Below are 18,217 nucleotides of genomic sequence, written 5' to 3'. Positions count from 1 at the left end.
ACCTATTACATTTATTACATTATTTTAATTAATTTTGCCATATTTTATATCATTATAGATCTAGTTTAACTTATTTTATACTAGTATCTAAATTTATTAGTGCATATCATTTATAATTAGTTCATCATCTTTTTCTCCAGGTGAGACAGACTAAATAGTTGCATTTGAGAAGAAAAACTCAAGTTCCACTTACTGGATTTGTCGGACCTCGCGGTTTTCCTCGGCAGATGCAGTTTGCTACTCTCTCGTGGAGAGGGCTCATTGTTGCATATATTGTTGTATATTGTATTTTCCTGAAACTATAAAAATGACGATACCACCCTGCTGGCTGTTATTGCGCATTTCTGCGCATTCCCAGCGCAGAGCGACGCTACAAAATCTTTACCTTTGACCTCTGTGCATCAGGAGGGAGTTGAACCAATCGTTTCGCTCGTTGTTGGGAGGCTCTCAAGTTTCTAGGAGGCTCTTACCCTCTCGTCAACATGGTGAGTACAGCCATTCAAATAATAGTTTATTAACAATTAAGTAAAAGTCAAAACTGTTAAGAGTTTATTTGTGAATGATTTCCATTTGATTAATAACCGACTCTTAGCCTCCACGATGCAATGATAAAGTTGTTTGTCTTAGAACCTCACGGGTTAGCATGTCGTGTTAGCGCTAAGCTACGATAGCGGCACACACATATCGTCATGGTGCGGACTATGTCCTGGCACTCATGCTTTCTGTATAACAATAGTAGAAAGTATTACATATAGTTACTTTTGGGTGTATATATCATTTGTAGATGCATGTAAAGGTATTCTTAAACTTAAAAGTCATGGATTTTAAACGGTGTACTTAGCTAGCCGAATAGTTGACTAGCGAAGCTCCCATGTTAGCTTTAAACCTTTATTCTTACCAGAATTTAGACAGAGTCTTCAGTCATTCAGAAAGAACACTCTTTTACACGGTAACTGGGTCCTTGCAAGTTAGCATTATTCATATGCAAAGGTTGGTTTTATAGGTAAAATGCCCGTGTTTGTTATCAGTGAGAAATAACGTCGGTTAAAAAAGGACAAAGACAAACCTGCTGTTGGACAACCTGTCAGACACAGCTAACATTATAGCTAACAGTGACGTTACGTTAATTCAGTTTTTTTTCTGGGGAAGGTAATGAATTCGCGCCATCGTTTACATAAAACCCAGAAAAGTAAAATCTCATGAAACCCGAGTCTTCAGCGATATTAGCTAAAATAACTACATGTTTCTATGGGACTTGTTCGTAAGTCAATGAATTAGGCTGGCCAGATTCATACACATGATCATAGGTAATAATAAAGTTTTTTTTTTTTTTTGGAAAATGAATATACTCTTTGTTTATACAGAACGAAATACGGTGCATGTCTTCAAGTTTATTTTCATCTTCGTTAGGCATAGTAAGATTTAAGCTGTGTATGTCAAAAAAATTAATTCATTTAAAGCCTTGACTGTTTATAAGGTGCGCTAAGCTGAAACTAATGCTGGTTAATAACACTCTTGCAGTAAGTGCTTCTGAAGATTTTAATGTTCAGTTTTTGTTATAACCGTTTTGAGAGGTATTGATGAAACTTTATGGTGATTTTGGAGGCTACAGTTTGTGCTGCTGATGAATTGTTTTGCATTATACCGAGAGGAATGTCTTATGTTTTGTCAAACCTCTTTTAAAACTCTGAAAACCGATATTCATGTACTCCTTTGATCGTATTTCATTGTAAATATGAAATGCATCATTTAGTTCATTGTCCTCATCCTTAGACATAACTAATAATATTTAAGTTGTACATCGAATGATAAAACTTTATTTCATCTCAACAACAATATTGATGATAATATAGTGAGAAAATCTAATTTAACAACATTTTAAAAGCTGTTTTGAATTATTACACCACTGGCTGTTGTGAGTTCACTAACTCTGTGTGGTGTTTCTTATTCATGACAGTCTTCATCGGAGGCTAATAATGGCCCGAGCCAAGCGCCACCTTATCCAGGTGTACCGCCCTCAGGGATACCTCCCCCATTTGTAAGTCAGTGACAGAGATATTTATGCCAATTAGCTTTCCTCCTCTTCTTTCCAGTTGTCATATAGGGCGAAAACCGAATGTGGTAAATATTAAAGGTTGTCATTAATGTGTCATTTAATTGAATGCATCTTTTTTCTCTTTCCCCATTTCTTCATCTAGATGGGACCACCAGGAATACCACCGCATTTCCCACCCATGGGTATGCCACCTATGGGACAGCGACCTCCCAGCATGACTCCAATGCCTCCTGGTATAATTCCCCCTGGTATAATGCCACCAATGGGCGCACCACCAATGGGACAGGTGAGTCTTGTTAGAAGCTCATAGGTCTGTGTATATGTTTTTTTTACTTGTAAGGTATGGGGGCTTGGTGGCCCATGTTTCTGCTGCTCCTTGTCCATGTCATTTCATCCTGTTCTCAATCAAAATCAATCTCAAACCACCATACAGACAGATGAAATAAGCTTTTGTATGTAAATGCCTTGCCCCTGACAAGTAGCTAAGTAACTCTGCCGTTGATCACATGTAACTTTACAGCAACAAAAAGTGAAAAGTCTCCGTTAGGAAATATTTGATAGTTACAGAAAAAATCTGTTTCATTACAACTTGGGCTTTTATTTGAGTTGCTCTGGTCATTGGTTTTATCTTCGACGATAATATTGCACTCACCAGAGTAATGGCTGAGATATGGGAAAGTGGCAACATGACAAAAAAAGATTGGACAGACTATGACACAGTAATGGTCAGATGAACAAACCTCTGTTAGTCAGAATTATTTAGAGAAGGCAAATGTTAAATGTCCATCATAGTTTACAGACCGATGTCCAGTTTATGTCTGACCTATTGTAGTTTCTGTAGATGTTTGCACTCATGATTTTTTTTCTGTGCAGTGAGGGATGATTAGTAACATTACAGGTATATTCACGTTTGGTTTTACCTCAGAATAAAGTGGCAGCTAATCAAGCGAACTGTTGGCTTGTTTTCTACGTGTCTGATCATGTGACTGCTTTTGTTTCTTGCCCTTTGGGTGTATTTTTAGCAATGTTACTGTTGTGAGGTTTCAGAAATTACTTTAGTGATTACAATGTTATCATAACTTATAAACCCAATTTTCAGTCCTATGAAAATAAAATCCAAGTTGTTATAAATGGTTTCTGTTATCTCAGTCATGTGTTGGTTATTTTAAACATTCCTTGTTTGTTTAGTTCTTCTCTATAGAAGAGATGTGTCTAATATGTTCAATATTGGAAAATATAAATTATATTTTGAATATGGTTGTTTGCTGTTATTTCATATAGCTCTCATTGTAGAGGTTTTCATGGGTTCACGTGATTGTAAGGAAATGAAACTCGACCCACAGCCCAAGTTAGACCGTGTCCAAATTCTACTCATGCTAATTGGGTTGGGTAGCGTTTCCATTTATGTCCATGGATCTTGGGTCTATGTCTCAGTATATGTCAATATGTCCAATTCCTGAGTGGATCTGAATGAACCGGAGTGTACGTGGTATCAGCTCTGGTCACGTAGAAAACTATGTTTTGATAAGAAAGGGAGACATCACAGCTATCATTCGCTTTAGTTTGTTGTATTTTTTTCAATGTATTTATTTTTCATATTTATCAGTTTTTGTTATTGACTATTTTTTTTCCATGGTATTTGTTATTTTCAGAGAACAAGTGTGTTTGGATTTGAGCAGATGCTACTGAAGTGTCAGCTGGGTTTGCAACAGGCTGTAAATAAAAGTTTTCAAAGTAACAGTGATCATCATACTGAACTCATGTCACATATCATTCAAACAATCTTTGAAATGGAGATAAACCAAATCAGATAAGGAGGCAATGCATCTAGTAGCTTTGCTCTGACAAGGGAACTGAAGCTGAGCTTATTTTAGAAAAATCAGTAGCCTACAAGATTTATGCTAATAAATGACAGCTCTTTGGAGTTTGAGTCGCAGAAATTAAATATGTTTGATAAGTTTTCTTTTGTATATTTGCTCTCTTCCACCGCAGCTGCTTGTTAATTGATTGAATTAATTGATAGCGCATCATGCTGCAACAGTGCTTGTGTTCTCTCTTTGTTAAGGTCTGTGCAGGTCAACCACATTTTGGATCGAGTCTAATTATCTCAGGGTCTATTTTGAGTCTGGTCTGGCTGTGCTCGGGTTACCCTTGGATCGTGTGTCATTTTTAAAAATGAATTTATATAAGACCTGTAGCTCATAGTGCTCCAAAGAGATGCCACTTAATTGAAGAATATTGCTTGTGCATTGTGTTAAACCTCTGCCACTGGTTGACAGAATACTGCTATTTTTAAAGATTGTATTTATTTATTTAAAGCCAAAATGGGTCACATTTAGCAAGCCTATGTGATCCTGTCACAGGGCGGTGTTTGATCAAAGTCTTAAAGATGGTGTGGGGATGTAGTTTTGAGTTTGGTGTGTTGCTGCTTCACAGATCGCAAAGCTGTGGCATCACACCATAAATAAGCACAGCAGACTCCGTTTCACTCTCACCTTCTTCTCCCAGTTGCAAGCAGCCTTCCACATAGACACCAACACCCTGTCTCACACTGTGTCTTGATACTTGTGCCTGCACTAGGTGGTATGGAAATGCCAGATGAATATTTCATGATGTTTCTTTTATTAGATGCCAGGCATGATGCCACCTATGATGCCAGGGATGATGATGCCCCCTCGCATGCCAGCTGCGGCTGTACAACCAACGGGACCGGTAACTCTCCTCACTACTTTTTCACCAGTGCTCTGCTTCACACTTCTTAAAAATACACTGCAATCTGTGAAATGCTAAATGAAGCACTCGCACACCATATAACACTTCTGTTAGATATGAATTGAAGTCACTCACAAAAAAACTCTACATTCTTAAACACAGATTGAAATGAAACAGGTGAAAAACATAATTAAATAGTGTCTGATTAAGATGAAAATGAACACTTGCGTTCAGTTTGTCCCTTATTGTCACTTTTTCGTTTTGCCATTGGTACAGCTGTAAGTAAATATAATGAAACATATGAGCGCTTGACTTTTGATGTTCTGTTAATTTTTCTTTTTTACTGAGTAGCAAACAAGTTATGCAAATGAGCACTCTGATATATTTATTGTAAACACACCCTGGCTGCTTCAGAGATCATAAGACATACACTTTATCAACTCAAGCATATTTTTGCATCTTTAGGGTGTGGAGTTTTGTACTCATTAGGAACGCTTTGTCAGTTACTGTGTATTGTGAATAATGAGTCTGTAATCCCAGATGTGATGATGTAGTTTTTCTTGGGAAAATAATCAACTGGTAAAATTGTCTTTTCTGCAGCCTGGTGTTGACTCCACAGGTAAGATCCTTATTTGAAATGATTTCTAAATCACATTCTTGCATATTTTGTGTTCAGTAGAAGGACAGGTTCAGTCTAATTTGTGTTTTTATCCTCACAGCTGCTGCACCTGGAACAGCTGTAAGTGTAATATAATTTTTCTTTCACTGCAGTAATTGCAGTTTACACTTTTGAGTTCTCTTCATTAGCTCAGTGTTTTGCCTTCTGAATAACTGCAGTCCGACAACCTTTCATTTGTTCCTTCGTCTCTGCAGACTACCACAAATGGCTCTCCACAGGAAGAACAGCCAAAGAAGGTTTGTGCAGAATGAAAATGGAAAGATTGATGTGAAAGATTTGGCAATATTGACTGGGAACTGTAAAAGCATTAAAATTGAGCCAAGGTGAAATGGTTTCTTGCTGTTTCTTTCTTTTAATACTTTAACAGCTGATTTTGTTGTTTTTGTCCTCCTCAGAAGTCCCTGTGGACTGAACACAAATCACTGGATGGGAAGACCTATTATTACAACACAGAGACCAAGCAGTCCACCTGGGAGAAACCGGATGAACTCAAATCTCCTGCAGAAGTACAAACTGTTATCACTTACATAACTTGTTTTAAACCTTCTTCTTAAGTGCCTCAAACCAACCATTTATATATGCACTTACATATTCACTTACTTTTTTTTTTTTTTTCCCCCATACAAAAAAATTAACATATCCTTTTCCCATTTTCCATGTCTTCCTTTCTTGTATTTATCAGGGACAGTGCATGATCCTAACATTGCATCCCAACTGACATCCTTGACTTCCCTTTTCTATTTTTTTCCGCTTTTAGCAAATGCTGTCTAAATGCCCTTGGAAGGAGTACAAGTCAGACACAGGGAAGCCTTATTATTACAACTCTCAGACGAAGGAGTCCAGATGGACCAAACCCAAAGAGCTGGAGGATCTGGAAGGTAAAGAGCTGCTTTCTGATGATGTCAAACATGTTGTGAGAAAGGCAGTGATGTTCCATCCTGAGCTCCATGGATGGGCTTTTAACAGCATGATGAGTGGTAGGCCACTGGCTTGTTCAACGAATGACGTCAGGCATTACAGGGGTTTGGGCATCACAGATGTACAAGCACAGGTAGCACAAATACAGCAGCACATGGTGGCCCCTTCAGTACGTTTATCTCTGTGCTGGTCTCTTATCTGTAGTCAGCTTTGAAATGAAAACGAGTAGCCTGACAGCTATCTCCTTTTGTCTGTTCCAGCTATGATCAAAGCAGAGGAAAATGGGTAAGAGCTTGTTTACCCTTGGATACTCTTCACTGCAACATCTTGTATTATGAACAACAAATACAATAGTCATTAAAAGTTATTAAAACCCTGTTTATTTTATTATTAACACTGCTGTGTATTTGTACTTTCATTTTATATCCCAGTCAGTTATATTGTCCCAGTGTCCCTATAATCACGGGATGTGGCTTCACCATCATGCTCTGATTTCAGATCGACAGAGGCAGCGGCCCCTGGCACCACCACGGCTCCTGCAGTGCAAGCAGATAATACAGCCACTATGGCGACCGTAATGGAGGCGGAAACTGCAACCGCAGTCTCAGAGGAACACCTGTCCCAGGCGGCCGTGCATCACACACCTGAGGTCAAGACTGCAGATGCACCTGTGACATCCTCAGAGAGCTCAGCTGCCACAGAGGCCACAGCCAGGTAAACAATGATGTCTGATACAGAGACAGGTACTATCTTCAGTCCTACACACATAATACAGCAAGCCAAACCATAGGGTCACAGGGATTAACTTTCAACTTAATATATTCATGAATGAGGAGGTCTGTTTTGTGTTTCTTTCGTCTAATGTAGGTCAGTGGTTGTGATAAATGGTCACTGTCCTAAATGCACAGCTAAGTTAATCAAATATCATCCTTCCTTTACCCTCAGTGTTGAAGTAACAAAGGAAGAACGACCAGAACTTCAGAAGAAGACGTACAAGTGGAACACAAAAGAGGAGGCCAAGCAGGCCTTCAAAGAGCTGCTGAAGGAGAAGGTTAGACAAAGTTTCAAGTAGGGTTAACCTGTAGATGAACTACAGGCCACACTGTGAAGGACAGTGCAGAGGCTGTACTGTCTCTGTAGGGAAGTAGTGAATGATTATGTTAGATGACATGTAATGGGTCGAATACAAAAAATTCCATCTGCTTTTTCAGTGTGCTGGTCTCGACATACTTGGATCCATTAATATGCTTTTAGTTGTGGCTTGGTTGGTCAAACAAATTTTAAGATTTCATTTTGCATTTGCCATTGCAGCTACTAAGACTATAGGTCTTAGTATGTAGTATGTATGTAGTTTAGAGCTCAGTATGTAATGCCAAATATTACAGGATCCCTACAAATTGTCATGAAGGTGGCTGTAGTTTGCCATAGATTATATGCTTGTTGTTTTAAAATTTAAGACTGTTCTGTTCAGATAAAGTCAGGATAATTTGGCTGCTTCTTATAATAACAATGTGGCCTCAGAGTCAAAGAAAATGTTAACATTTAACCATACTAAAGTTTACCTGTATAAACAAAGTCATTGTCCAGAAGTCAGCCTCATATAATTTCATCCAAGTAACTCTAACAAGTGCTTTGATGGTTGAGTTGTACACCAATATACACAGAAGGTCTATTGTTAAGATTAATTTCTCCGTCTCTCTCCTAATGTCTGATGTATTTACCAGCACGCTATTTGCATTCTGATCTGGATCTAATCCCTGTCCTTCCTCATGAGCCCCTGTGAGGTTTTAGCATGATTGTTAAGGTTTTCCTCCTGTTGCTTTGGATGTGTTGTGTGTTCACTCGCAAGGTGGCCTAGCACCACCCACCTTGAATGCTGCTATATTTAGGCTCTTTTAATTTTGTGCACAAAGCTCTCCTCTGAGATTGCTTGCCATTTCCTGCAAGATCTTAATGGCTCTGTCTTCATGATTAGCTTTATTGGATCAAAGGCACGGGGCTGGCTGGGATTAAGACAGTGAGAGAAAGTGGCATGCCTCAGTGAGTTAGAATAACTGTGACAGCTGACAAGACAGAGGCATGTGGTGGAATCAGTTCATAATGGATGAAGGAGTCACTCCCTGGGAGTGGAGAGCGGCAGAAGGGGCACTTCTTTGAATTATTGCCACTTCACACCTCTTAACCCAGCATCTATTAGTAATTAAGAAAATATGTTGAGTTCTAGGAGCCAAAGTAGCACAGCTCTTTGTTCCTCCTCCTGCCTCATGTGCTTTTTGTAACAAAGTCAAGTCAGTTTTATTTATATAGCACATTTCATACGGCAGACGTAAAATCAATGTGTTTCATTCTGAGGACAATAGGACCATTTATTTTCTTTGATCTAATGTTTTTATATCTTATAATGTTACAAATTTCATGTAAATTTAACGGTTTAGTTTGAGCTAACAAACCATCATGACTTTGTCTTTATTCCAGGGTGTGTCCTCAAACTCCTCTTGGGAACAGGCTATGAAAATGATTATCAATGATCCACGCTACAGGTATACTGTTCTCCAATCAGTTTATCCTTTCTACTGTACAATAGGAGGTGAGAACAATGCCCATCTGTAACCTCAAATTTCTTACTTCTCCTTATCAACAAAGTGCGCTTCCCAAACTGAGTGAGAAGAAGCAGGCGTTTAATGCCTACAAAGTCCAGACAGAGAAGGAAGAAAAGGAGGAGGCAAGAATTAAATACAAGGAGTCCAAAGAGACCTTTCAGAGGTTCTTGGAGAACCACGAGAAGATGACATCTACCACCAGATACAAGTAAGTGCTGCAGTGATCCCACAGTAAATGTGTGTGTGTTTTTTTCCCCCTGTATTCATTTGTGGTTCAGCGAATTGTCAATATAATTATGCAGATGAGATGACTGAAAGATAATCTATGGCTTATGCACGCCATCATGTAGTTACAACACTGTTAGCTTCCACTTAAACTACTGTGACCTGTTGGAGCTCATCACACTGTTGTTGAACCTTGTATGTTGCTAGATCACAGTTTAGTGAGTGAACAGACTCAAGTGATTTGCTAGCTCTAATGGTGGGGTGAAAGTGCATATGACATTTTGGGTTTCAGTCTAATCAACCACCTTCTGTTTTATCCAATTTCTTGCTGTTTTTAATTAGTTTCACACTTAAAGCAACAGAGATGTCAGACACAAAAAGAAAGATTTTCCTTATTCTGCTGGTTCAAGGGTTTTTTTTTTTTTTTTTCAACAATAAATATGTGTCATGCAGATATGCCTTGAAACATTAGGCCCATAACTGTAAAATGCTGCAGTTTTGATGATTGGTCTTGCGTGTGACATCCAGTTCACCAGCACTTTTTGGTTTGGCATTGGGGTGAAAGTCTTTGTGACAGACAGAGGGGACGGACGGATTGACTGGTGACCTTGACAACGAGCCAGTTTCAGAGTTCAGCTGGCACTGGGGCTGCAATCTGGGATGGCACACAACAGGCAGTTGGAGAGTGATAGCATGGCTGTTTGATGGGGTGTGTGTGTGCGTGCGTGCGTGCGTGCGTGCGTCTCCTTGCATTTAAAAGCTTATTTCTCTGCGGTCAACCACAGCCTCTGACTCCTCTGAGCATCAAGTTTGGAGCTGCAGTAAAGGAAATTAAATGTTCAGTGCACATCATGAAAGACAGCTTCCTAAAAAGCTCAACTGTACTTTTTTAATTTTTTTCATTAATTTCATTAATTTTTTTAAATAACTCTACATAACTGTGTATCTAATGGGATGTACTAAGTATTAATGACAAAAGTATTAAAGGAAGATTTGGCCTGTGAAATGCTGCCCTCATGTGGGTTGTGTGAAAATATCCTAAATGTGTGTGTGTGTGTGTGTGTGTGTGTGTGTGTGTGTGTGTTCGTGTGTGTGTGTTCATGTGTGTGTGTGTTCGTGTACTTGTAATCCAGGAAAGCAGAACAGATGTTTGGTGAGCTTGAGGTGTGGAGTTGCGTTCCAGAGAGAGACAGGCTGGAGATCTATGAAGATGTGTTGTTCTACCTCGCTAAGAAAGAGAAGGTAAGTCGTTGGTAAAGCAACAGTCCTCCCAAGTTTTAGTATTTGAAGAGATTTTTAGTCAGCACGTTTATCTCAATGATGTAGAATCATTCATCTCTTAGATGATGTTACCTGAAGATGGGAGCTTTGAGAATATTGGCACTGTGAACATCCTGGTTTCATCCTCTGTTCCAACAGGAGCAAGCTAAGCAGCTGAGAAAGAGGAACTGGGAAGCTCTAAAGAACATTCTGGACAACATGGCCAATGTCACCTACCGCACCACCTGGTCTGAGGCCCAGCAGTACCTGCTAGACAACCCCACCTTTGCAGAAGATGAGGAGCTGCAGAGTATGAGCGCAGAAATTCATGTCTTAGTTTTATCTTCTCTATGTGAACCTCACTATATCTGAGATAGTCACAGTTTCCTTTGGTTCTATGCAGCCCTCTTGATAGTGTTGTTATTTATTGACAGATATGGACAAGGAGGATGCCCTGATTTGTTTTGAGGAGCACATCCGGGCGCTGGAGAAGGAGGAGGAGGAAGAGAAACAGAAAACTCTTCTCAGGGAGAGGAGGCGACAGCGCAAAAACAGAGAGGCTTTCCAGGTGAGAGGGAATGGATACTTACAAATGTAATGGAAGGAACTGGTCTGATTTCTCATTTTGCAAAAAATGTTACAGCAGTTCCAATCTGTTTATTACATCAGCTGTTCTGCTAGTTTAATCATTATCTACAACAAATCATAAAAAGGACAAATTCTATTTGTTTAAACATGGGATATCACTTATTTCACATATTTTCCTGTTTTCTCTCAGAAATTTCTCGATGAGCTCCATGACCACGGCCAGCTTCACTCCATGTCTGCCTGGATGGAGATGTACCCAACCCTGAGCTCAGACATCCGCTTTGCCAACATGCTGGGCCAGCCGGGTAAGACAGCAGGCCACAGCACATGTGGCTTCACACGTCCGCGTGAGCTGAGCGCTCTGAAGCACGTGGATGTGCCACGCCGACAACAGCACATGACATGAACGCAGAAATAAAGCATACACAGCTCAGGATGTAAATACCGTATGAAACACAGCAGTGCACTGTTGATCAAGTTTTATTTTTTATCCCAGTCACTTTACATTTCTCTTGTACTTACTTGTATTACTCTGTATTGGCTTCATTGTTTTTTCATCATTGGTGTGTGACTGAGTTGGACTCTGTTGGTTCATAGATTTTTTGCTGCATGAAACAATATGTAGTTTTTTTCACTCTATGGTGTCTACTGTTCAGGTTCCACTCCCCTGGATCTCTTCAAATTCTATGTGGAAGACTTGAAGGCTCGCTACCATGATGAAAAAAGGATCATCAAAGATATTCTTAAAGTGAGATTATAGCAAAGTGTACACTGTACATCTGCGCATATCAATGTCTCATCTGAGAAGTTTGTTTTGATATAGTTATATTTTTACAAGTTATTTTATTTCACTCCCTTCTCTCCGTCACCAGGACAAAGGCTTCCTGGTTGAAGTTAACACCAGCTTTGATGACTTTGGATCAGTCATCAGCTCAGACAAGAGAGCCACCACACTGGATGCAGGAAACATAAAGCTGGCCTTCAACAGTGTAAGTTCTCTGGCCTACATACATTTTTTTCCCCCCTAGCTTTTCACATATCCTTCATATACTCTGTGGCCACTTTAAAGGACACCTGTCAAAGTTATAAAAATTCACAGCTGAGGTGTTTCAAATTTTTTGTCGTCTCCATTTCATACATAAGGGGGGCAGGAAACACCTGTGAATATAATGTCGTCTAGTACATCAGCACCACTATGGCGTCAGTGTGAAAACATAATTTCCAAACCAAACAAAAAAGGACCTGAACGTAATGGGCACCATATAGGTAGATTAATTAAAGGCAGAACAGCTGTTTTAGATGACATTCGATTGTAGAGGTGAAGTGTAGTGTCTAAAGATGTGCACTGATGCTGTGAAACAAAGTATGGTAACAGGATAAGATGCCAGTTACTGAGCTGAAAGTGTAATTTGAGCTTTACTTACTTGCTCACAAGTCACTACACTTGACTTGTGAGCAAAGTTGAACATATTACATTGTAGAAAACAATTTCAAACTCACCTTTATGTGACGGCATAATTTTCTTGTTTTCAACGTTTGTGATCATTAATTTAACCGACCTTGCAACCTCTCTCTGCGTAGTTACTTGAGAAGGCTGAAGCCAGAGAGAGGGAGCGAGAGAAGGAGGAGGCCAGGAAGATGAAAAGGAAAGAAGCAGCCTTCAAGAACATGCTGAAACAGGCCACACCACCGCTGGAGCCAGAGGCTACATGGGAGGGAGTAAGTTTTTTTTTTTTTTTTAATGTGATCAATATTGTTATAGTTTCAGCACCGCCTCTTTTCTAGTTATATCCCCCTCTCCACTATTTAGTCCTAATGATTTCTAAATTACTTGTAAAACAGTAGGTGTCTTCAGTTTTTATTGTATTGTCAGTGTCATATCATTTTACTTGATGTTTTGTGATGACTCACAATTTAATATTTCAGGTAAGAGAGAGATTCTTAAAAGAATCTGCCTTTGAAGACGTGACTCTGGAGTCGGAGAGGAAGAGGATTTTCAAAGACTTCATGCATGTCTTAGAGGTAAGGCTGTCATTACAGTGGGAATGGGCTGAATTTATCATTCATGAGGATGATGGTGGTGTTAAACATGGTATTTATTATTTTAACAGCATGAATGTCAACATCACCATTCAAAGGCAAAGAAGCACTCAAAGAAGTCCAAGAAGCACCACAGGAAACGTTCCCGCTCTCGATCAGTCAGTAGTCCTCACCACTGTGCTTAGATGAGACAATGAGCTGTGGGCAAACAATTTAGCAATCAATAATCTGCCCCCCCATCACGCCTTGTTGATGTCTAAATTACTTGACTTTAATGTTTTTGACAGGGCTCAGAGTCTGAGGATGAGGAATATCATAAGAAGAAAAAGAGGTCACAGTCCAAATCCCCCTCGGAACGCTCCTCCAGTGGAGAATCTGGTGAGTGGGTTTCACAGCTTCTCATCATTTATCATCATATTGAAGAAGTGCAGTGCAATTGACATTTACTGACATTTTCCTCCTGAAACCAGAGAGAAGCTATAAGAAATCCAAGAAGCACAAGAAGAAGGGCAAGAAGAGACGCCACAAGTCTGTAAGTATACAGGAACACCACCAAAATCTATTAATTGTGTATAAATAATCTGAATGTATATGTTGTGTTTGTATGCACACTGACTGTGATTGTGACAAACAGGCATCACCAGATTCTGACAATGAGAAGAAAGGAAGAGAGCGTGATGGGAAGCGTGAAAAAGACCTTGACAAAGATAAAGAGAACGACAAGTCTCGGGGGAAATCTCGCTCCGACTCTAAACAGAAGTCTCCTAAAAGGAAAGCGGCCAAAGAGGAGGTTAGTTTTCTTTGTAAATAGATAAAGTTTCATTTCAGCAAACCAGTGTTTTAAAGTATGTTTTAGAAAAAATGAGTTTTAATTAGTGCTGCATTGGCCTTTTTTGTGCGTGGAAAATTTATGAGTACTAGACAAAAGTTGCTAAATTTAAGTCAAGTTTGTCTTGTCTTATCATACACTCTTTTCTTGTTCCAGGAGATAACCTCTAAATAAATGTTATATTTGTCCAGTTAATTTGCATATCTCACAGTGTATTACATCACAAAGTCTTTGTGTTTTCCTGTGTTGTAATCAGGGTGGCTGGGATACATCAGGCAGTGAGCTGAGTGAAGGAGAGCTGGAGAAAAGGAGAAGAACTTTACTGGAACAGCTGGATGCACCTTGATGATCACAATTCTGCTGCTCTTTTGTGGTATTTGTACACTTCTACAAACATGCATTCCCCTTCAAGCTCATCTGACTGCACGGGTCACACCATTCTGGACTGACTGTGTGAGATAACATCTTCCACTGGTATTTAATGGGAATAGGCTACACTGAACTTACACACTCACTTGGTAAATAATTTGATATCGGCAACAGCTGATCAATCGTTAAACATCAGGTTGTCCTTTTGTTGCTTTTGTTAGCTTTAACATTTTTTTTAGTTGACTGTAGTTGTACATGTTTTCCATTGCTGATCATTTTTATATTCAATTAAAAGCATATCTTAATGTCCGACTGACTGTCTCTCACATGGAAATGTAGCAAGAAAACAGGCTTGTTCAGAAATAACAGGCAATATTTGATCCAATCAAATATATCAAATATTTGATTTGATCCAGCTGCAGCTGTGTTCTCAATGAATGATTCAAAAAGGTTTCAATTGGAGCATTATGTTAAAATCGAAATACTGTAGTTCAATGTAATAAAACTTTTTCAATGGATTACTCCTGCAATTGGATACTTATGGTGTTCATTACAGTCAAAGTCAAAGGTTCTCTTATTTATTTTTTCATGTAATTTCTTATATTTATGAGACATGCTTACCCACTAACTAAACCCTTCAGAAATAGCATTATTATTACCCTAATGTGGCCTAAAAATGGAGCCAGTTCGCCATCAGATCATGCTCTACCAGATGTGAAAATATAGCCGTCAGTAATAATATTGAGAGTTCTGTCAATTCTCAACCATCACCAGTTTCAAGACAAACAATTCTATAATCAATGTAAATAGTTTATTTCATCATATTTGTTGAAAATCTCATATCACCTAATTTAAAAAAAAAAAAAAACAACAAAAAAAAAACATGTTATTTTGTAACAAGCACAAACTGCCTAAAGTACATATCTGGTGAAAGTAAAAAAAAAAAAAAACATGCCAGTATTATCCAGTTAGAGATATGACACTATTACAGAGGGTGAAGTTGAGAGAAAAGCAGATGTACGGCAGCACATGCTTCAGTGGAGATGATTATAGTCAAGTCAGCAGGCTGCATCACTGAGCCACAAAACCAGCGCATCACAGGTCAACAAATACAGACTAGTGTAATAGTTACAATGAAGCCATAAAGTTCAAATGTTTGAACACTTGCAAATCACAATATGTTGCATGTTTTTGTAGCTGGCTTTGATGCACCTGTGACGCACACCGCAAGCAAACTCAGTGATCCTCCTGCACAACATGAGACGTGATTTAACACACTACTGTAGATTCCTGGCTGCATTTGGTTTAATTAAATATACAAACATGGAAACAAAAACTATAAGTTAAAATAACATTCAAGTTGTATAGCACAAGGCAACGCAAACCTTTGTTTAAACAATATGTACAATGTTAACCATCTGGTAATGTGAATAAGTAAAAAAAAAAAAAAAAAAGGTTTGTAGCAAAATATCTGTACATTTAGGAAACTTTTTGTGTTGTGTACTTTTGTTTCGCTGTGTTCTAATGACTGTGGACACACATTAGATGGAAACATGAGCTTAAAGGAATCTTCTCAGTGGTTAAATACTATACATTAAAATTACAATAAAGTGAGTAGACACAGTAGCCAGGAATATGATTAACCTGTAAAAAAAAAAAAGTTTACACAGATAAAATGCTAAGTTATATCCAGTTTTGACAATGAAATCATCCAGTAGGATTCAGTATCTTTTGTGCAGTTTCTATGCTTGGTAGAAAACTTTTTTTATGTTGCGTCTTAATTTGTTCCCAGAAACCAGTCAAATTGCTGTGCTGCTACAGAAATGTACGGCAGAGTTTTAAGTAAGCAGACAGCCTCTTTTATGGATTAAGAGTTAGAGTCAGACTTGATTCACTAACTGTGGTGAAGAGAAGTCAGTGTAGCGGTCTGATATATACAGTTCACATTAGCCTGGTTTTGTTTGAAAAGAATTACTGTCTTTTTCATTCATTTTTCCATCTACCTTATACTAACTTTAGTACAAATATAGATTTTTAATTATTCTATTTCCACTTTCTTCCTGCCTGATCATCAGCCCTTGTAGTAAAAGATGAGATGCATGTTTGTATAGTAAGAGGAATGGAAGAGAGCACCGAAATGTACCGAGATATTACCGGGTGTCAAACTCATCGCTAAAAGATGTAATATTTGTAACAGCTAAAGGGAACACGTCCCATACATTCTACATTATGTTTCCAAGGAAGCATCTGTTCATGTGGCTCTTAAAGCCACCGTAAGTCCAGTTTTACACGTCCTCAAATTAAAGCCAGGTCAAATCGTATTGCTTGAAGTGGGGATATTAAAAACAGTTATCAGACAAACGGAGGACGACGTGACATTACACCACAAAAATAAGTTCAGGCACTTGGCTTGTCTAAGGTTTCTCAACCAACCTTTCAGACACTTTTCTTTAAATTCAGTCCTGTACATGTCCCAGTCCTTCATAGTGAAAAGCTGCTACGATACCACAGACATGGAATAACATGTATTCTTATGTAATATATATACATACTCATCTCTATGGGTGCTACAACACTTGTCATCTTTCACTTATCCCTCTTCGCTCTGCATCCAACCTACTCTCTCTCCTTCTCTTGTCGTTTCACATCCTCACTCCCCTCCCTCCCCTCCCCCCTTCCAGCACATACACCGTTCCTTCGTCACATGACCACTTCGCCGTTGTTCACCGGCCGCAAGTTCTGATCATCAAAGCGCCTCCTGACACTCCTCCGCACAGCGTCTGCTCGCCTGTAAGGCTGATTCCTCAAATCTGAGAGGGGAGGATGGGGAAGAGGGGATTGGATGGGGATGGGGATGGGTTTGTGGGGTGGAGTGGATAAAAGAACTGTCAGTCATCTTGTCAGGGTGATTTGATGAGCCCACATGCTCATAGTGCTGGTAGCCTGTCTTTGAAAGCAGCGTGAGGTCTACACAGGGAAAAAAAAAAAGCCCCTCAGGTCCAGCTGTCTCTGGGTATTATGACTGAGACAAGCCATGGGGTTTTGACTTGTAAGCCTCTGCCAGAAATCTAGAAAATCTGTGATGATTAATAAAAGGTCAAGAAACTAATGCAAAGAGTAACTATTTTTTTGCATTAGACATTCAAATCTACTGTTATTAAGCAGATATAATGAGGAGAAACAAAGGGACAGGTAGGTGAATGCTGAGTGAACCCTAAATAAGAAGACAGTAAAACAGGAAGGGAGGTAATAAAGAGATGCTTGCCAGGTTTGGGACACATCCACCACTACAGAGGTGCTACTGGAGGAGTTCCTTACCCTCGAGTAGACATTGGGAAATTTAGTAATATTATTCTTCTTTAGGGCTAGATAAAGAGAAGACAAAATGAAGGTTAAAAATGAAGGAGGAGGAGACTGACCAGAGCGTCAGCCCAACATTTTCACACTGGCTTTGCACAGAGAGCGCTGCAGGAGCAAAGCAGAGTGGCAGCAGGCTGCACGGGGGAAAGGCCAGAGTGGGATAAGGGCATGAGAAGGGAAAGAGCTGGAGGATGTTAACTGGTTCAACTGGCAGGAAGGAGGATTGAGGGTGGATGGAGTAGAGGATCAAAGCTTATTTAGGTTTTTTTTTCTGTTACTAAACCCAGACTGCTTTGCAGAGAGGCTACCAGCAGGAAAGACAACAAGCCTGTCTCAAACTTCCAGTACAGAGCGATTGTGAACTGAAAAAGAAATAAATATGGTTCCAGGAGACAGCAGGATTATGTTCAACAGCCTCGTCACCAAAAACCAAATAAAGCATGCATGCAGTCAGCTGACTACTGGTTAATTACCACCAAACAGGTCTCAGTGGTTGCATGTTAGTAACACGCACACTGCAAGTGTAAATACAGACTGCTGTAATGCAAAAGATTATTTATATGGGTGGGTTAGTGAGCCTG

The 18,217-nt window shown here is 39.3% G+C and overlaps 2 protein-coding genes across 6 annotated transcripts in view; one reads left to right on the top strand and one right to left on the bottom strand.

Moving 5' to 3' along the window:
• Nucleotides 1–433: 433 nt before the first annotated feature.
• Nucleotides 434–14,806, top strand: prpf40a (pre-mRNA processing factor 40 homolog A). 2 transcript variants are annotated; one of them, XM_022740286.1, is made up of 27 exons: nt 456–485; nt 1,958–2,038; nt 2,199–2,342; nt 4,685–4,768; nt 5,369–5,387; nt 5,488–5,507; nt 5,642–5,683; nt 5,843–5,953; nt 6,205–6,325; nt 6,626–6,650; nt 6,864–7,079; nt 7,311–7,416; nt 8,841–8,905; nt 9,009–9,173; nt 10,324–10,432; nt 10,610–10,760; nt 10,885–11,018; nt 11,229–11,343; nt 11,695–11,786; nt 11,911–12,027; nt 12,620–12,757; nt 12,965–13,060; nt 13,150–13,236; nt 13,366–13,456; nt 13,549–13,610; nt 13,713–13,868; nt 14,164–14,806. In XM_022740286.1, the coding sequence occupies exons 1-27, from the start codon at nt 483–485 to the stop codon at nt 14,251–14,253; spliced, it is 2,640 nt and encodes an 879-aa protein (XP_022596007.1). In that variant the 5' UTR covers nt 456–482; the 3' UTR covers nt 14,254–14,806. The 2 variants fall into 2 exon arrangements, with proteins under 2 accessions (XP_022596008.1, XP_022596007.1); XM_022740287.1 differs by lacking the exon at nt 1,958–2,038 and having other exon boundaries at nt 434–485.
• Nucleotides 14,807–15,135: 329 nt separating this feature from the next.
• Nucleotides 15,136–18,217, bottom strand: part of fmnl2 (formin like 2) — a 50,930-nt gene continuing 47,848 nt past the window's right edge. Inside the window, exons 26-27 of one of the 4 annotated variants that reach the window (XM_022740285.1) lie at nt 17,595–17,641; nt 17,034–17,086 (exon numbers count right to left, since the gene is read on the bottom strand). In XM_022740285.1, the coding sequence (XP_022596006.1) occupies nt 17,081–17,086; nt 17,595–17,641 (53 nt within the window). In that variant the 3' untranslated portion in view covers nt 17,034–17,080. Of the gene's footprint in view, nt 17,087–17,331; nt 17,642–18,217 lie in introns of those variants that run through there. The other 3 variants (XM_022740283.1, XM_022740284.1, XM_022740282.1) reach the window with 3 other exon arrangements.

This window comes from Seriola dumerili, unplaced genomic scaffold (genome assembly GCF_002260705.1).
Source record: "Seriola dumerili isolate Sdu_G_001 unplaced genomic scaffold, Sdu_1.0 BDQW01000052.1, whole genome shotgun sequence".
In the NCBI taxonomy this organism is placed as follows: domain Eukaryota; kingdom Metazoa; phylum Chordata; class Actinopteri; order Carangiformes; family Carangidae; genus Seriola; species Seriola dumerili.
This window is presented reverse-complemented; position numbering and strand designations above follow the sequence as displayed.

Bases quoted from the DNA above. Each gene is read 5' to 3' on its own strand.
- prpf40a (XM_022740286.1), top strand. The intron at 11,344-11,694 runs GTAAGACAGCAG...TCTACTGTTCAG, and splicing joins CAACATGCTGGGCCAGCCGG to GTTCCACTCCCCTGGATCTC. The intron at 13,869-14,163 runs GTTAGTTTTCTT...TGTTGTAATCAG, and splicing joins GGAAAGCGGCCAAAGAGGAG to GGTGGCTGGGATACATCAGG.